Source organism: Rhinopithecus roxellana, chromosome 1, assembly GCF_007565055.1.
Source record: "Rhinopithecus roxellana isolate Shanxi Qingling chromosome 1, ASM756505v1, whole genome shotgun sequence".
NCBI lineage: Eukaryota > Metazoa > Chordata > Mammalia > Primates > Cercopithecidae > Rhinopithecus > Rhinopithecus roxellana.
In genome coordinates this window covers 202,138,688-202,158,839 of record NC_044549.1, presented here as the reverse complement: position 1 = coordinate 202,158,839, position 20,152 = coordinate 202,138,688, and the positions used below count along the sequence as shown (strand labels likewise).

General features: G+C 45.0%; 1 protein-coding gene across 2 annotated transcripts in view; it reads right to left on the bottom strand.

Annotated features, from left to right (window-relative positions):
- The window catches only part of IQCG (IQ motif containing G), a 66,882-nt gene that overhangs the window by 18,765 nt on the left and 27,965 nt on the right, over window positions 1-20,152 (bottom strand). Inside the window, exons 7-9 of one of the 2 annotated variants that reach the window (XM_010381228.2) lie at window positions 14,016-14,097; window positions 2,999-3,160; window positions 1,753-1,827 (exon numbers count right to left, since the gene is read on the bottom strand). In XM_010381228.2, the coding sequence (XP_010379530.2) occupies window positions 1,753-1,827; window positions 2,999-3,160; window positions 14,016-14,097 (319 nt within the window). Of the gene's footprint in view, window positions 1-1,752; window positions 1,828-2,839; window positions 3,161-14,015; window positions 14,098-20,152 lie in introns of those variants that run through there. The other variant, XM_030936661.1, reaches the window with a different exon arrangement.

The window sequence follows — 20,152 nt, the reverse complement described above, 5'->3', positions numbered from 1 at the left end:
GCCGAGATCACGCCACTGCACTCCAGCCTGGGTGGTAAAGCAAGACTGCGTCTCAAAAAAACCCCAAAAAACAAAGTAAAGAAAGACTCCAGCTACACTTAGACATACTTCGAACCTTAGATATATTATAGATCCAGCTTGGCTATTAGTATTGAAAATGCTCTTAAAACCACTTCTGTCATATATATTTCACACAAGAAGAAATAAATTGAGTAAACACAGAAAAATGTTATGTTCACTTCTATTAATAAGCAAAAAAAAAAAAAACAAAAAAACAAAACAACTCATTAAATTAGCAGACTTTGAAAAATATTTAAAATGGCTACTAATGTTGAAGAGACCTTGAAATGACTGCCTGCAACACTGCTAACGGCAGCACAGATTAGAGAGTCAGCAATGTTTATCAAAAGTCACAAAATACCAGTCTCTGAAATAATCATCTTATGATTGAGATTTACTTTTAGTAAATAGTTGCCATGAAGAAAAATAGTTCTTTGGGCAAAGCTTTAATAAGTGCATTATTTATTATAATAAAACTTTGGAAACAACCTAAATATTAAAAAAAAAAAATTTGTAACAAACTATGGCACAACCATTCAATGGAACATTAAACAAAGATTTTCAATTATTTTATAAAGAAACTGTAATAACATAAAAAAATGAAAAGCAATGAGTCATTTTAAAAATCCTCACTCAACTGGGAATGTTATTTTTATATGGTAAAAAATCAGTAAATTTTTTTTTTTTTTTTTTTTTAAGAGACAAAGTCTCGCTTTGTCACCCAGGCGGGAGTGAGTGGTGTGATCTCGGCTCACTGAAAGCTCTGCCTCCCGGGTTCAAACAGTTCTTCTGCCTCAGTCTCCTGAATAGCTGGGATTACAGGGGTGCACCACCATGCCCGGCTAATTTTTGTATTTTTAGCAGAGATGGGGTTTCACTATGTTGACCTGGCTGGTCTAGAACTCCTGACCTCAGGTGATCCGCCGGCCTCGGCCTCTCAAAGTGCTAAGATTACAGGCGTGAGCCACCGCACCTGGCCTTTATTTTTCTTTTTTATTTATTGGCCACTATACTAATGGGAAAACATTTTAATATAGTCATAATTTAAAAATAATTAATTTAAAAATTATGTCTTTTTTTTTTAAGGCGGGGTCTTGCTCTGTTGCCCAGCTGGAGTACAGTGGCACGATCTCAGCTCACTGCAGCCTCTGGCTCCCAGGTTCAAGCAATTCTCCCACCTCAGCCTCCTGAGTAGCTGGGATTACAGGTGCACCACCACGCCTGGCTAATTGTTGTATTTTTAATAGAGAGGGGTTTCACCATGTTGGCCAGGCTGGTCCCGAACTCCTGACCTCAGGTGATCCACCCACTTCAGACTCCCAAAGTGCTGGGATTACAGGCGTGAGCCACTGTGCCCGGCCCATAAATTTTTAAGTCATAATCTGACTTAATAAATTTTGTCATAAATTAAGTCATAATTTAAAAATTATGAGTATACAGCAATATAGGAATCAAAAAATTTCTTATCTAAGCTCAATGATAAAAGCAGAAAACAAAATTTTACTTGCACTTTCTCAAATTGTAACTATATAAGATATCTATTCAGATGCATAACCCTGAGATAACATGTGAGCTCAAGCTCATTAGGCTGAAAGAATGATGGCTGGTTTTTCTTCAAAGTATTTTTTTTGTTTCCTCAGTATAAGCAGAGTACTAAAAAAATCAAAGCATAGAAAAGTTTTGGTGACTCACCTGCTGCTCCTTTCTAAGGAACATTTCAATGTCCATATGAATCCGGGCCTCTTCTTCGGTTTTCATCCTGAGTTTCTGTAAGAACAATAATCAGACACCAGCACGTCTTCCCTGCAGGGCTCTGAATCAGAAGTTCTCAAGATTAGAGGAGCAGCTTGGTCGGTAGCTCAGGTTTCCTTTACCAGCTGGGATCCCGGGAATTCAGTTTCGTGCAATTCCTGTTCACGAACACTGCAGAGACACATGACGCGGCACTGTCTAGACTGTTAGTGTCCCTAACGAAAGGAGTACAATCCCGTGAATTGAAAAGAGGTGCTCACTGAAGGAGAGAAATGGTGCTCCAAGGGCACAAGGCTGTGGGGCCTAAAAAAGGGAAATTCCAGAGTGCCAGGAAGACTGTTGTCGTGGCCTTAAGCCATGTTAGTCTCAGAGCAAGGAGTCCTCCCACACACAAATTCCATGGTCTAAGGAGGTTTCTTCCTTCTTTCCTCTTCCCATCTGCCTGCTGCTCTTTGTGTGTGTGTGTGTGTGTGTGTGTGTGTGTGAGGGAGGGAAAGAGAGAGAGAGAGAGAGAGAGAGAGAGAGAGAGAGAGAGAAGGGAGTCTCCCTGTGTTGCCCAGGCTGGCTTCAAACTCAAGGATCCTCCTGCCTCCCCTCCGATTAACTAGGACTAGCGCCTGGCTTTGCGTATGTGTGTGCTGTGTGTGTGTGTGCATGTGTGTGTGTGCGCGTACGCGCCATTTCGCATTCCCCTCAAAGAAGATCTACCACTTTCTTCCTCCTGATATTTTTCACCGTGACTTCTCATCTCCATAAATTCAGGTTTGAATGAAGTTCACCTCTCTAGATGTTGTATTTCTTACTGGAGGAGTGAAAGGTACTGGTTAGATGAAACAAACAGCAGCAAAATCCTGCCATAACTAAGGATCTTGTTTTGCCCTCTCCCTATAATTAGAGAAATGGCGACTGTTTTGATAAAATAAGAAGAAGTGACCAAGGAGAGAAAGTACAGCCAATTTTCAAGGTCATTATGAGGCGGGAGAAGGAGGCTACAGCCCGTTGGAATCTCTGCTTGGGAACATGTGTATCCTCATTTAGGCTTTCATTTTCAACCGCAAGTGGAGGGGCTGTTGCCAAGACAGATGGAGGGAAATCTTCGTTTCCCTCCTTTGTTAGCTGAGACAGGATCAGGAGTGACAGCTCAAATGCCATCTCCTGGGTTCTTCACTAATGTCCCAGGGATTACCTCAATCTCTTCCAGCAAGAGTTCCTCTGTTCTGTTACACTTTCTCTGGGTCTGGGCAATCTGCAGCTCAGTATTGGTTTTCATGTAGCGATTCTCCAAGTTGGATTTTGCTTTCATCTCTTGCAGTTGGTCCTTGAGGTTAGCAATATACTCATTCTGACTCTGTAGTGGAAAGACCAGGTTTCCAAATTGAAAATACATTCTACCTCCATTCAGTTCAGTCAGTGGCTTAAGGTTCCCTTTTATACGTATAAACCAATAAGGAACGGGAACTAGTTTTCCGCTATCAAACAACGGGAAATTTAGCCAACAATCATGAAGAGATGAAAGTGAGTAATACAGCAGTTCGAAGAATCAGGGCGAATCAGGGCTGAGATTAGTTCCCAGGCACATTACTGGTGTGCTCCATATTCCCCACGCAGATTTCTCATTTTGGTAGGAAGAACACTGGTCAAAATGATGAAAAGAACTGACTTCCCACCCAGGCCTCCAGCTGTGTGAACTTGGCCAAGTCAAATCTCCAACTTTTTTACTTTCTATAAAACACACACACACACACACACACACACACACACACACACACACACACACACACACGAACACCCACCCTGACTGAAGTATCTCAGAGAGAGAGTATTAGGTTTCATTGAGAACACGTGTGAAAACGCTTTCTTTTTGCAGGTCACCAAGTGCCTGGCAATTGCAGGGACTCAATAGTCATTAAGAAAAATATTTATTCAGCACCAGGCACTGAGCTAGGCTCTAGGAAAATCATGGAGATCTAAACAGACATATTCCCTGCCCTCATGGAGTTTACAGTCTAATAGAAGAGAAGTGGTTAAAAAGAGACAAACACATGTGTAAACTTTCAAAAATTGTGCAAAATGATAGAAAAGGAAAGCTTGACAGGCTGTGGGAGGAAATAACAAGGGAGGAGTCCATTAGACTCTGGGAGGCCTGAGAGGGACTCTCTCGGGAAAGTGATGGTTCTTCAAGGTACATTAGACTTTGGAAGGCCTGAGAGGGACTCTTGGGAAAGCAATGGTTCATTTGAGGTACATTAGACTCTAGAAGGTCTGAGAGGGACTCTCTCAAGGAAGCGATGGTTCATTCAATACCTGAAGGATACGTAAGCCCACCACATGAAAAATAGGCTTGGCCAGGCACCGGGACTCACGCCTGTAATCCCAGCACTTTGGGAGGCTGAGGCAGGGGCATCACCTTAGGTCAGTAGTTTGAGACCAGCTTGGCCAACATGGTGAAACCCCGTCTCTACTAAAAATACGAAAAGTAGCTGGGCGTGGTGGCGTGTGCCTGTAATCCCAGCTACTCGGGAGGCTGAGGCAGAAGAATCGCTTGAACCCGGGAGGTGAGGGTTGAAGTGAGCTGAGATTGCGCCACTGCACTCCAGCCTGGGTGACAGAATGAGACTCTGTCTCAAAAAAAAAAAAAAAAAAGAAAAGAAAAAGAAAAGGAAAAAGAATAGAAAAATAGGGTTAAGGGAACTCTAAAAAAAAAAATAAGAAAAAGTATATGTCCAAATCCTGAAGCCATCAAGACCTGGATACATTCCAGGAATGGAAAGAAAACTCCGGAGGCTCTAGCCTAGTGAGGGTTGAGGGGACGACAGGATGAGGTTGGAGGTAGGTAAGGGCACCACACAGGACCTCGGAGGCCTGACTGAGAAATTCAGATTTGATTCCAACTGTGGTGGGAATCCTTGGAAAGCTTTTAGTCAGGGAGGTAACGTTTGTTTGAAAAGAACTGTTTGGGAAGAATCATTGTGTGAGTGAGTCCACAGGGAGGCGCCCTGACAGCACAGCAAACAAGCACACAACCAGCAGCGAAAGTGCTTCAACGGAGATCCGCCCTCCTCTAGACATCAACCGCCTTTCTTCTCTTTTTTTACTTTTTTTAAGACAGAGTCTTGCTCTGTTGCCCAGGCTGGAGTGCAGTGGCGTGATCTAGGCTCACTGCAACCTCCGCCTCCCGGGTACAAGCGATTCTCTGCCTCAACCTTCTAAGTAGCTGGGATTACAGGCATGCGCCACCTCGCCCAGCTAATTTTGTATTTTTAGTATAGACGGGGTTTCTCTACGTTGGTCAGGATGGTGTTGATCTCCTGACCTCAGGTGATCCACCTGCCTCGGCCTCCCAAAGTGCTGGGATTACAAACGTGAGCCACCACGCCCGGCCTCCAACCACCTTTCATCTTAACCATTAAGTAGGGTAGAATTAGTTCTTTTTCATTAACAAAAAAAAAATTTTTTTAAGAGACAGGATCTCCCTCTGTCACTCAGGTTGGAGTGTAGTGGCTTGATCACAACTCACTGTAACCTCCAATTCCTGGGCTCAAGCGATCTTCCCAAGTAGCTAGTACTACAGGTGCATGTCACTACGCCTGGCTAACTTTTTAATATTTTCAGAGATGCGGGTCTCACTCTGTTGCCCAGGTTGGTCTCAAACTCTTGGCTTCAAGGGATCCTCCTGCCTTGGCTTCCTAAAGTGCTGGGATCACAGACATGAGCCACTGTGCCTGGCTTGTTGTTGTTGTTTCTGAGACGATCTTGTTCTGTCACTCAGGCTGAAGTGCAGTGGCATGATCATGGCTCACTGTAACTTTGACCTCCCAGGCTCAAGAAATCCTCCTGCCTCAGCCTACAGAGTAGTTGGGACTACAAGTGCATGACATCACACTCAGCTTATTATTATTATTATTGTAGAAACAGAGTCTCACTATGTTGCCCAGGCTGGCCTTGAAACCCTGGGCTCAAAGGATCCTCCCACCTCAGCCTCCCAAAGTGCGAGGATTACAGGCAGGAGCCACTGCTGCACCCAGCCTCCATTTTTTTTCTTGAGATAGGGTCTACTGTGTCCCCCAGGCTGTAATGCAGCGTCACCATCACAGCTCACTGTAGTCTTGAACTCCCAGACTCAAGCAATCCCCTCTCTTCAGTCTCCCAAGTACCTAGGGAATTAATTCTAAGTAACTATTCAAAGAAAAAACAAAGTGGTAATTGGACAAATCCTCTGTTAAGGAAAGCAAGCATAGGCAGGGGTGTCCAATCTTTTGACTTCCCTGAGCCGCATTTGAAGAAGAAGAATTGTGTTGGGCCACACACAAAACACATCAAAAATAGCTGATGAGCTGAAACAAAAAACAAACAAACAAACCACACACACACACACACACACACAAATCTCTCATAATGTTTTAAGAAAGTTTACGAATTTGTGTTGGGCCCCAGTCAAAGCCATCCTGGGCCGCATGCGGCCTGCGGGCTGCAGGTTGGACAAGCTTGACTTAAAGTATCATTAGGCCCCAACCCGGTGGGGTGGCTCACGCCTATAATTCCAATGCTTTGGGAAACCAAGGCCGGAGGATCACTTGAACCCAGGACTTCAAGACCAGTCTGGGCAACACAGCAAAAACCTGTCTCTACAAAAAAATGAAAAAATTAGCTGGGCCTGGTGGCACACGCCTGTGGTCCCAGCTACTAGGGAGACTGCAGTGGTGGAATCCCTTGACCCCGAGGCCGAGGCTGCAGTGAGCCACACTCATGCACTTTAGCCTGGGCAACAGAGCGAGGCCCTGTCTAAAAAAGGTCCCTAAGATGAATCAGAATGGAATTCTTCAAGTTATTTAGTCTACAAACTTCGTGATATAACTCTACAGAATCATTCTAATTGTATGACAGTTATTCCGACTAGATCAGAATCATTCCGAAGAGACTGAGCATCTCTGGCAGAGAATGCGCTATAGGCCCTTTGAAAATATGTCTTAGTATTTCACATTGTCTTACAAGTTGTAGGATTGCCGGCAAATTACTGAACCTCACTAAGCCTATTTTCTCATCTGTAAAATTCTGCCCAGGCTGGAGTGCCTGGCACAACTTATATGCTCAATAAATGTTGATGAAATGAATTTTAAGAGATGTCTTGGCCGGGCGCGGTGGCTCACGCCTGTAATCCCAGCACTTTGGGAGGCCGAGACGGGCGGATCATGAGGTCAGGAGATCGAGACCATCTGGCTAACCCAGTGAAACCCCGTCTCTACTAAAAAAAATACAAAAAAAAAAAAAAAACTAGTCGGGCGAGGTGGCGGCGCCTGTAGTCCCAGCTACTCGGGAGGCTGAGGCAGGAGAATGGCGGGAGCCCGGGAGGCGGAGCTTGCAGTGAGCTGAGATCCGGCCACTGCACTCCAGCCTGGGCGACAGAGCGAGACTCCGTCTCAAAAAAAAAAAAAAAAAAAAAAAAGAGATGTCTGCTTTTGGCTCACTGTTTTTCTTCCATTCTTTCTATATGCACTTCCATTCTCCCCTGTCTTCCCCCATTTCTCTTTTTTTTTTTTTTTTTTTTTTGAGATGGAGTCTGGCTGTGTTGCCCAGGCTGGAGTGCAGTGAGGCGATCTTGGCTCACTGCAATCTCCGCCTCCCGGGTTCAAGTAACTCTCCTGCCTCAGCCTCCCAAGTAGTTGGGATTACAGGCATGCGCCACCACGCCTGGCTAATTTTTGCATTTCTTTTTAGTAGAGATGAGGTTTCACCATGTTGGCCAGGCTGGTCTCCAACTTCTGACCTCAGGTGATTCGCCTGCCTCAGCCTCCCAAAGTGCTGGGATTACAGGTGTGAGCCGCGTGCCCCGCCCATTTCTTCTCCTTCTTCCTCTTCCCTCCCTTCTATTTCCAAATTGTATGGCAGTCAGTGAATCTTTTTTTTTTTTTTTTTGGAGACAGGGTCTTGTTCTGTTGCCTAGGCTGGAGTGCAATGGCACAATCTCGGCTCACTGCAACCTCCACCTCCCACCTCAGCCTCCCGAGTAGCTGGGCCCACAGGCGCATGCACCACCATACCCAGCTAATTTTTTCTATTTATGTTTTGGTAGAGATGAGGTTTTGCCATGTTGCCCAGGCTGATCTCAAACTCCTGGCCTTAAACAATCCACCCGTCTCAGCCTCCCAGTGTGCTGGGATTACAGGCATGAGCCACTGTGTCCGGCCTAGGCTTGAATCTTTAGGAAGACTAGAGTTAAAGCGAAAATATGATGGTTTTACTTCATCGACTGGAATCCTTTTACCTATATGATCCCTTAGATTTCCTTCAAGGTCCCCCTTATATATCACTCAAGTAAATAAAACCTTTTGCAGAAAACCTCAGCCCACACTGATAACTGCAGTTTTGTTTCTCACGAATCTAACTAGTGTTAGACAGGTGTTTATTGAATAGTGTCTGTACATACAAAAATATACTTTTGAAAACTCAAGAGCATGTTCTGGTAATTTTCCTTTCTCAGATTGAATATTAAGACTTCAGGGTAACAATATGAAGACAGAAATGTAGAGTTAAAAGTCTTTAGCTTCTGCCCATGGTAAACAGAAGGTACTGCATCATGTAAGTGTGGTTTTTTGTTTGTTTGTTTTTTAAGATGGAGTTTTGCTCTTGTCGTCCAGGCTGGAGTGCAATGGCACGATCTTGGTTCATTGCAACTTCAGCCTCCCAGGTTCAAGCGATTCACCTGCCTCAGCCTCCTGAGTAGCTGGGATTACAGGCACCTGCCACCACGCTGGGCTAATCTTGTATTTTTAGTAGAGACAGGGTTTCTCCATGTTGGTCAGGCTGGTCTCGAACTCTCGACCTCAGGTGATCCACCTGCCTCGGCCTTCCAGAGTGCTAGGAATATAGACGTGCGCCATGGCGCCCGGCCAATGTAAGTGTTTATAAGGACATGCAACATTGGCTGTGCCAAGCCAAAGGCATCTGGTTTTAATGCCGTTGCCATGGGCCTCTGAGTACTCTGAGTTCCTTCCTGGATTGATATTTTGCACAAACATTTTTATGGCCCTCCAGGTGCCAGTGTGGAAACACAGAGGAAGATACAAAATCCTGACAGGCTATGATGGTAAAATCACAATTGAGACATACTAACAAGCGAGCGGAAGTGCTATTCCATTTCCTCTTCTCCCCAGTGTGCGAGAAGAGCCAGCCTAGACGCAGTGGGGTACAGGCTCCTTTTCAGATTTTCACTAAGAAAAGATTTGCCTTCACTACAACCTCGAATCCTAGTTGTCCATGGTGTCTGGAACCTTCCTCATGGTCAGGTCCACGGATGGATGCATCTGTTTTGGGTTTTCACGGCAGACCAAACTTTACTTCCAAATCCCAAAATTGCCTTCAGATCTGGACCTCTGGACTTGCTATTTGAATTCAGAGAAGCATGATTTACTAATAAAAAGAGGCAGTCTACCAGCTCGAGTTAACAAGGCTCTGATGGCTGCCATAATAACGTGAGCCAAGGGCTTTTAATGGTAGTGTCTGCTTTCATAACTGTACACAAAGTACAGAACGGAGTACTGGTTCCTGGAATTTTGGAAGCTACTATCTGGGAAGTTGGCACTTGTCTTAGACCTCAGGTTGCCACTCTGGTTGGACAGCAAAAGGAAAATGGGGATGTTGTCTATTAAAGAGACCAAAGCCACAGGAAAAAAAGAGTTCTCTATTAAATTAACATTATGACCAGGCACGGTGGCTCACACCTGTAATCCAGCACTTTGGGAGGCTGAGGTGGGTGGATCACTTGAGGTCAGGAGTTCAAGACCAGCCTGGCTAACATGGTGAAATCCCATCTCTACTAAAAAAAAAAAAAAAAAAAAAAAAAAAATTATCCAGGTGTGGTGGCGTGCACCTGTAATCCCAGCTACTTGGGAGGGTGAGGTAGGAGAATCACTTGAACCCGGGAAGCAGATGTTGCAGTGAGCCGAGATCGCGCCACTGCACTCCAGCCTGGGGGACAGAGCGAGACCACATCTCAAAAACATAAAACAAAATAACATTTCTATTTGTCTGTCTATGACTTAGAATACTGGCTGATACTATACGAGCCCATAGACTCAGAATAAACTCTGAGCTCCAATAATCCTAGTTACTTGGGAAGCTGAGGTAGGAGGACTGCTTGAGGCCAGGAGTTCAAGACCAGCCCGGGCAACAAAGAGAGACCCCCATCTCAATTTAAAAAAAGAAAAAAAAGCCAAGTGTGGAGGCTCATGCCTGTAGTCCCAGCAGTTTCAGAGACTGAGGCAAGTGGATTACCTGAGGTCAGGAGTTTGAGACCAGCCTGGGCAACATGGCAAAACCCCTTCTTTACTAAAAACACAGACATTAGCTGGGCCTGCTGGTGTGTGTTTTACTATTATTTTTGTTGCTGCTGTTAGATTCAATGCTAGGTATTGATAGTTTTAATGCTATTGTAATAATATATATAAATTTTCAATGTTCTATCCTAAGTCTGTTGCTGATACATAAAAGATAGATTTTTATATACGAATCTTGGTTCTTTTTTTTCCCAGTAGTTTCATGAAAATGCTGATCCATTGTTATCTTGCTTTGGATGTTGATGTTCAGAAGTCTGAAACTTTTTTTCCTTTGTGACTCTTTCTTTTTGCCGAGTATCTAAGGCAATTAACCCTACACATCTAAGCTACCACCAACACTTTCATATACAGAAACCTGCCATTCCTGTTGGCGTCATTTTCTGGCCCACGGGTCCCTAATGTGCATATACTTCCTGTCTTCTTGTTTTCCAACCTTGACCTGATGACTGGTTTTCAGTAGCTCTAGGGATTTAACTTGATTTCCTCTTGGTAGCTCTTTTTTGTTCCAAGGCTTGCCTTGGATCTTCTGGTCTTGGTTTCTTTCTTTTCTTGTTTTTTAAGACCCACTACGAAGCAGAATCTTGGTTTCTTAACCTATTCTTTTGCTGATGATCCCAATATCTGAGTGATATTCCGCTTTGGTTTTACTTTGGCTGAGAATACAATTCAGGAGGTAAGTCTCAGGAGCAAGGGCTGAAATTCTACCATCAACAGGTGTGGTCCTCATGGCAGGACGGGAGTTAACTGGCAAAGTGCTAAATCTGAGGTTTCTTCTGACATTGTTTTGGAGGGCTTAAAAGGAGCCTAACGTAAATATCTTCTGGCCGGGCGTGGTAGCTCACGCCTGTAATCCTAGCACTTTGGGAGGCCAAGGCGGGTGGATCACCTGAGGTCAGAAGTTCGAGACCAGCCTGGCCAATATGTGAAACCCCATCTCTACTAAAAACACATAAATTAACCAGGCCTGGTGGCTCACACCTGTAATCCTAGCTATTTGGGCGGCTGAAGCAGGAGAATCACTTGAACTTGAGAGGCGGAGGTTGCAGGGAGCCGAGATCGAGCTGCTGCACTCCAGCCTGGGCGACAAAGCCAGACTCTGTCTCAAAAATAAAAATAAATAAATAAATAGATATCTTCTATTTTAAAACATACGTAAAAGATGTTTATCTACTATAAGATAATCTCAAAAGCTTCATGACTTTTAAAATAGAAGATATTTATATTAGTCTTTTTAAATTATGAGAGTTTTTCAGGGAAAAGAGCTAGGAAACCTCTGAAAAAGTCTACTCGTTACAGAGAAAACTTAAACACAAACTAGTTTTCATGAAGCTTCTCGGAGAAGAAAAGTGGTTTTCAAAAAATATAAGCTACACGCAGAGGGTTAATAGGGATAATGGCACCAAGACCTAGAGCTGCCTAAGGTGCTTTGTGATTGGCAAATACAAAATGAGAGAAGGCGTTATGCAATTTGCTTGGAAGACTTAAAGACAGTATTTTCAAGGAAAGTCTAGTGACTGTTTTCGAGATGGTCTCACTCTGTCGCCCAGGCTGCAGTGCAGTGGGGAGACCACAGCTCACTGCAGCCTCGACCTCTTAGGCTCATGCAGTCCTCCCACCTCAGCCTGCGAAGCAGTTAGGACTACAGATGTGTACTACCACCTCCAGATAATTTTCTTACTTTTCCGGTTATTTTTATAATTTATTTATTTATAGAGACGGAGTCTTGCAATGTTGCCCAAGCTGGTCTCATACTCCAGGCCTCAAGTGATCCTTCCACCTCCTAGTGACCTTTTAAAAACAATTATTCCACATATACTTACAATATTCTCAGGCCGGTGCAGTGGTTCACACCTATCATCCTAGTGCTATGGCAGTGGGCCAAGGCGGACAGATCACTTGAGCTCAGGAATTCAAGATCGGCCTGGACAACTAGTGGAACCCTGTCTCTACTGAAAATTTAAGAAACTATCTGGGTGTGGTGGCGGGTGCCTATAGTCCCAGCTACCTGGGGACTGAGGCAGAAGAATCATTTGAGCCTGGGGGGCGGAGGTTGCAGTGAGCTGAGATCACTCCACTGCACTCCAGCCTAGGTGACAAAGTAAGACCGTGTCTCAAAAACAAAACAAAACAAAAACCAATAAAAATAAAATAAAATAAAATAAAATAAAAATATTCTCTCAGCTGGGCATGGCAGCTCACACCTGTAATCCCAGTACTTTGAGAGGCCAAGGAGGGAGAAACATCTGAGGCCCGGAGATGGAGACCAGCCTGGGCAACAAAGCAAGACCCCACCTCTACCTACCTCTACAAACAATTAAACCGCAGCCTGGTGTGGTGGAGTGCCCTGTAGTCCCAGCTCCTCGGGAGGCTGAGGCGGGAGAATCGTTTAAACCCAGGGGGCAGAGGTTGCAGTGAGCCGAGATCGTGCGCGCCACTGCACTCCAGCCTGGGTGATGGAGTGGACAGGGTGAGACTCCATCTCCATCAAAAAATAAAAATAAAAATAAAAAATACAGATAAAATAGTTTTCCAACATCTATGTAGGGAATAATGAAAATTCCCTTCTGTGAAGCATAAACTTGTCCAAACAGCTAGTCAATGAAAAGCTGATAACAGGCCATCCTCTGTAACTTTCTTTCTTCTTTTTCTTTTTCTTTTTTTTTTTTTTTTGAGATGGAGTCTCACACTGTCACCCAGGCTGGAGTGCAGTGGCGTGATCTCGGCTCACTGCAACCTCAGCCTTCCAGGTTCAAGCAACTTTCCTGCCTCAGCCTTCTGAGTAGCTGGGACTATAGGCACCCGCCACCATACCCAGCTAGTTTTTGTATTTTTAGTAGAGACGGGGTTTCACCATGTTGGCCAGGATGGTCTCCATCTCTTCACTTCGTGATCCACCTGTCCTGGCTTCCCAAAGTGCTGGGATTACAGGCGTGAGCCACCGTGACCGGCCATCCTCTGTAACTTTCTAAACTGCTTATAGAAAAGTTATCAGTCGTCCTAATACGGCTTGTTTCTAACTGCTTAGGTTATAGTCCCAACTTTGTTTTGCAAGTCCATTCCTTAAAACTTGGGTTGCATTTTCTTATAAAAGTAAACTAGATATGAGGTTAGGTCCTAATGACACAAAAGCTCGCAAATCCACTTGATCCTCAAAATACAACATAAAAAACATGATAAAGCTCAACCACCATGTATAAGAAGGTTCATAATGTGCTTAATGTCTTCTTTAGGAACATACTTTTCCATCTGGGATGCGAGAATACAAGAGACCGCCTGAGACGAGGCCCCCTGTAGGGGAGGGTGGGGGTGTTTGTGGGGTGGGATATGAGGATGAGAACTAAGAGCTCCAGGGGGATGGGGTCTCCTAGGGCTCTATACTCCAGACACACCTGTACAACCCAGGCCAGCTCTCTAGTTGTTCTCTTTATATTTTCTTTCTTTTTTTTTTTTTTTTTCTGAGACGGAATCTTGCTCTGTCGCCCAGGCTGGAGTGCAGTGGCGCAATCTCGGCTCACTGAAATCTCCCAGGGTTCAAGCGATTCTCCTGCCTCAGCTTCCCAAGTAGCTGGGATTACAGGTGCATGCTACCACACCCGGCTAATTTTTGTATTTTTAGTAGAGATGGAGTTTCACCATGTTGGCCAGGCTGGTCTCAAACTCCCGACCTCAGGAGATCCACCCGCCTCAGCCTCCTAAAGTGCTGGGACTACAGGCATGAGCCACCGCGCCCGGCTATATTTTCAATAGTAAAGGAACGCCAGAAGGAACAACGATCTTTTATGTGTAACTCTTCTCTGCTTAAGATGGCTTCCATATATTTAATAGCTGTGTTAGCTCAGTTACTTGTGGTGTTAAGCAGGTAATTCTTACCTGGACTTCAAATTGCCATTCTTTTTTGACATTAATTAGCTGTTTTTGAAGTGATATTATCTGTTTTCTTCCTTTTTCCTCCCTAGAAGATATAAGAATGATTTGTGTTTAGAGCAGTGCCTCTCAAACCTTAGTGTGCACAAGGATCACCTGCACATAAGAAAACCGAATTCCTCGACTGTACCCCCAGAGAATCTGACTCAGCAAGTCTGGGAGGGGCCCTGAAACGTGCATCTCTATCGAGTTCCCAAGGGATGCCAATGGTGCTGGTCCACCTCACACATGTTCAATAACATGTTTTAAAAGACAGATTTGTTTTACTAGATTGGAGGAAGATTTTCTGGCTTATCAGTGTTGAATCTAAAATAGCTGTTGCTGAGAAAAAGTGAAGAAGAGAAAGACAGCAAGAGGAGAAAGAAGAATCCTTTCTACTTTGGACACTTTAATTACACATTCTTACCCTCACAACAGCCTGATTCCTATTTTATCGATGAGAAAATGCGGTGTAGACAGCTAAGGTAAGTTGATGTGCTGGATGTGAGAATGTGCCTCACCGATCTCCACCTACAGGGGGCGTAAATCAGCAAGGGTCCCGGCTTCCAGGCTCTGACATCCTTCTGTGTGTTCTGAGGCCACACTGCCCACAGACTGCTCCCATCCCATTATTAAGTGTGGCAGGAATCGCATGGGACGGGCCTTTCCTGGGGAGCCAGGGCATCTCTGATGGTTCACTTTGGCTCAAGGACTCCTGATGACCTTACCAAACACAGCCATGTCTTCTAGCCTTTCCTTCACTGGGGGTCGGCCTTGCACTGGTTCTGAGGGTTCCCTCCCCATTTTCTCTCATGCAGATCTTTCCCCTGATAAAATCTTTGCGTGAATAATTCCATCTTGGCATCCATTTCTCAGAAGACCTGAACTAACACGCTTGCCATGGTCACACAAACAGTAAATGGCAGAAAGGGGTTCAAAGTCAGGACTATCTGACACCAGAGCCTGTGAACTTAGCTTCTTTATTTGACTGTTTCTCAATCTGCTCTGAGAAACAGCCTTCTGCTTCTCTCCAGCAATCCCATCATTTAGGTTCAAAACAAACAAAAAATAGCAAAACAATACCAAAATAAACAAAACAAAACAACAAAAAAGACTTATCACTAAACTGCAGGTAGGTAAAGATTTTTACTCAAGAATTTTTATTTTTATGTATTTATTTTTCTTTTTTTGAGACAGAGTCTCACTCTGTTCTCCAGGCTGGAGTGCAGAGGCACGATCTCGACTCACTGCAACCCCTGCCTCCTGGGTTCAAGCAATTCTCCTGCCTTGGCCTCCTGAGTAGCTGGGATTACAGGCGCCACCACACTGGCTAATTTTTGTATTTTTAGTAGAGATGAGTTTTTGCCATGTTAGCCAGGCTGGTCTCGAATTCCTGACGTCAGGTGATCCACCCGCCTTGGCCTTCCAAAGTGCTGGTATTACAGGCGTGAGTCACTGAGCCCAGACAGGAATTTTTAGAAAGCATATAGTTAACTAGAATTTTGAGATTGTCATTACCAAAACAAACTATAGATTTTATACTTCCCATTCGTAGATCACAAAAATAGATAAGAAAGGTGCAGAACGAATACTTTCCCTCTACTATTAATTCAGTATCCCAAGGACAGGTTTATTGGAACAAACAAATATGGTTCACATGAGATTATAAAAGTGCCCATTTTACACATATACGCCATGGAATACTAGGCAGCCATAAAAAAAGGATGAGTTCGTGTCCTCTGCAGGAACATGGATGAAGCTGGAAACCATCATTCTGAGCAAACTATTGCAAGGACAGAAAACCAAACACTGCCATGATCTCACTCATAGGTGGGTATTGAACAATGAGATCACTTGGACACGGGGCAGGGAACATCACACACCGGGGCCTGTCGGGGAGTGGGGGGCTGGGGGAGGGAGAGCATTAGGAGAAATACCTAATGTAGATGACGAGTTGATGGGGCAGCAAACCAACAAGGCACAGGTATACCTATGGATCAAACCTGCACGTTCTGCACATGTGCCCTAGAACTTAAGGTATTAAAAAAAAAAGTGCCCATTTTAGAAAATCTGAAAATGCAAAGAAAGTATGAAGAGAAATAAAAATCACCCATACTCCCTCTATCTGGAGTTAACTATCATTGAAATTTTATTATATTTCCTTCCAGTCAATACATGCTATAAGTTTTCTCTCACAAAACTAAGTTATATTATGGGTATAATTTTCACCCTAACTTCACTTGACATAACTATGTGCTCTTTCTCGTTTTATTTAGCAGGTGAACACACGCATTTATTTCTGTCCCCCCCCTTTTTTTTTTTTTGAGGCAGAGTCTTGTTCTGTCGCCCAGCCTAGAGTGCAGTGGCATGACCTCAGCTCACTGCAACCTCCACCTCGAGGGTCCAAGCAATTCTCCTGCCTCAGCTTCCTGAGTAGCTGGGACTACAGGTGCGCACCACCATGCCTGGCTAATTTTTGTATTATAGTAGAGGTGGGGTGTCACCATGTTGGCCAGGCTGGTCTCAAACTCCTGACCTCAAGTGATCCACCCGCCTCGGCTTCCCAAAGTGCTGGGATTACAGGTGTGAGCCACCGTGCCCAGCCCTCCGTTCCCTCCTGAAACAATACTAAAATAACAGGCAAGAAATAATAAAAGATGTAAACCTGTAAAGACAAACAGATTGGGAGAAGAAACGATGCAGCTGACAGACATCAGCAAAATTAAAGAAGATATAAAGCAGACGAGAGAAAAATGAGATCTAAATGTGTACAGAATGAGAAACCAAGAAGAAGAAAATGGAATAAAGCTACGGGCCCCCCAGAAAAGCTCAGCACATGAGGGCACCACACATCTTCAAAGGCTCAACCGTGCCACAGGGCGAAATCCAGGGGGAGTGAGTGAAAGTCTGGCAAAGGAGCAGGACGACCTGATTCCCTTCCCAGCCCTGGGGCCAGGCAGCTGCCTTTCCTCCTCTCGGGAGATCACGGGTGTTTGGTCAGTTTTGGCCACAGGTTTCCTGGAATGGTTGAACTGAGGATTTGGACTTGGAGACAGACACCAGACACAGCTGGAGGTGGAGATGAAGGGCCATGCTGAAAACAGGGGGACCGAAAAACATTCTGCTCACTGGATGGTGAGTTTCCCCAGCCTTTCCCTGGCTAGCTCTCAACACACGGGTAGTGAGAGAGTAACCATTACTTCTTCACTGCCCCTCACCCCTCCCAGCAAAGATTGGACCACACCGAGGGAGAAGATGTGCTTTTCTTTTCTGCCCAGCCTTGCTACAGTACAGCGCTGTTCACATGCGCAAAGCAGAGCATCCATCAGCTTCTTTGCACTTCACTCTTAAATACAAACGGACAGCCAAAGATGACCAGACACAATTCCCCTAACATTAAAAGCAGAGACTAGAACCAGGTGCGGTGGCTCACACCTATAAGCCCAACACTTTGGGAGGCCAAGGTGGAAGGATCACTTAAGGCCAGAAGTTGGAGACTAGTGTGGGCAACATAGTGAGACTTCGTCTCTTAAAAAAAAAATAAAAAATTAGCTGGGCATAGTGGCAAATGTCTTCCAGCTAGTCAGGAGGCTGAGGCAGAAGGATAGCTTGAGCTCAGGAGTTTGAGGCTGCAGTGGGCTATATGATCGTGCCACCACACTCCAGCCTGGGTGACAGAGTAACATTTTCCTCTAAAAAATTTAGATGTAAATTAAAAAACAAAACAAAACAAAAAAAACAGAAGGCTGGGTGTGGTGGCTCACGCCTGTAATCCCAGCACTTTGGGAGGCCGAGGCAGGCGCCATATGCCTGTAATCCCAGCACTCTGGGAGGCTGAGGTGGGCACCATACGCCTGTAATCCCAGCACTCTGGGAGGCCAAGGTGGGTACCATACGCCTGTAATCCCAGCACTTTGGGAGGCCGAGGCGGGCGCCATACGCCTGTCATCCCAGCACTTTGGGAGGCCGAGGCGGGCGCATGCACTCTAGCATGGGCGACAAGAGTGAAACTCTGTCTCAAAAACAAAACAAAACAAAACAAAACAGAACTAAAACAAACGGGAGAAAAAGTAACTCAGAGAGAAGAAACACAATACAAGAAACAGAAGACAATTTAAAACAAAGAAAGACAACTATAATTAATGTTCTTAGAAATATATGAGAAGGCTGGGCATGGTGGTTCAAACCTGTAATCCTAGCACTTTGGGAGGCCAAGACAGGCAGATCACTTGAGCTCAGGAGTTCGAGACCAGCCTGGGCAACCTGGCAAAACCCCATCTCTACAAAACAATACAAAAAATTAGCTGGGCATGCCTGGGTCCCCAGCAACCTGAGGGGCTGAGGCAGGAGGACTGCCTGAGCCCAGGAAGTTGAGGCTGCCGTGAGCCAAGATCATGCCACTGCACTCCAGCCTGAGTGACAAAAAAGGATACCATAAAAAATGAAAAACTCAGGGAAGAGCTCTTAGAAATCAATGTTAGCATAACATTTTGAAAAATTAAACACAAGAGTTGGAAGATAAGGCCAGCTGTGGTTGGGGTTACAGGCATGATCCCAGAACTTTGGGAGGCCGAGGTGGGTGGATTGTTTGAGCCCACGATTTTGAGACCAGCCTGGTTAACATGGTGAGACTCTGACTTTACAAAAATAAAACAATTAGCCAGGGATGGTGGCACACACCTGTGGTCCCGACTACTCGGGAGGCTACTCACTTGGGCCTGGGACCCAGGTTGAGGCTACAGTGAGCTGTGATCATGCCACTGCACTTCGGCCTGGGAGGCAGAGCAAGACCCGGTCTCAGAAAAAAAAGAAAAAGAGCCCGTAATCCCAGCACTTTGGGAGGCCAAGGTGGGTGGATCATGTGGTCAAGAGATGGAGACCATCCTGGCCAACATGGTGAAACACTGTCTCTAACAAAAATACAAAAATTAGCCAGGCACAGTGATGGGTGCCTATAACCCAGCTACTAGGGAGGCTGAGGCAGGAGAATCACCTGAACCTGGGAGGCGGAGGTTGCAGTGAGCCAAGATTGTGCCACTGCACTCCAGCCTGGTGACAGAGAGACTCTGTCTCAAAAAATAAAAGAACGAGTTGGAAGACAAAGTTAGGGAAATCTCTCTAAGAATGGGAAAAAAACAATGCAGATGGTAAATAAGCAAAAAAGGACAAGAAAAATTCAGGATCAATCATTACAGGATTGACATCCAAAGAAAGTTCCAGGCTGGGTGCAGTGGCTCACGCCTGTAATTCTAGCACTTTGGGAGGCCAAGGTGGGTGGATCACTTGTAGTCAGGAGTTCGAGACCAGCCTGGCCAACATGGTGAAACCCCAGCTCTACTAAAAATAAAAATTAGCTGGGCGTGGTGGCACAGACCTGTAATCCTAGCTACTTGGGAGGCTGAGGCAGGAGGATCGCTTGAACCTGGGAAACAGGTTGCAGTGAACTGAGACCGTGCCACTGTACTGCAACCTGGGCGACAGAGTAAGACTCCGTCTCAAAAAAACAAAACAAACCAAAAAAAAAAAAAAAAAAGCAGTTCTAGAAAGAATTTGTAAGTTGAAAGGTTCTGGAAAAGAAAAACTGTCCTTGGCATTCATTTGTTATTGTTCAGTGATTTTCAGTGAATTAAAATTTTTTTTTTTTTTGAAACTGGAGTCTCGCTCTGTTGCCCAGGCTGGAGTACAGTGGTGCGATCTTGCCTCACTGCAAGCTCCACCTCCCGGGTTCATGCCATTCTCCTGCCTCAGCCTCCCGAGTAGCTGGAACTACAGGCGTCTGCCACCACGCCCGGCTAATTTTTTGTATTTTTAGTAGAAATGGGGTTTCACCATGTTGGCCAGGATGGTCTTGATCTCCTGACCTCGTGCTCTGCCCGCCTCAGCCTCCCAAAGTGCTGGGATTACAGGTGTGAGCCACCGCGCCCAGCCGAATTCAATCTTAAGAAAGATTACTAGAAAAGGAAGAATTGTCTTGACATATTGTAAATACAGATAACGAAGGCCTAGAAATCTGACTTACTGTCCCAGCAGAACTAGGAAGAAAACCCAAATTCTGACTTCTAGTAATCTTCCCTGGAAAGTACATGGCTGGTTTGCTTTAACAT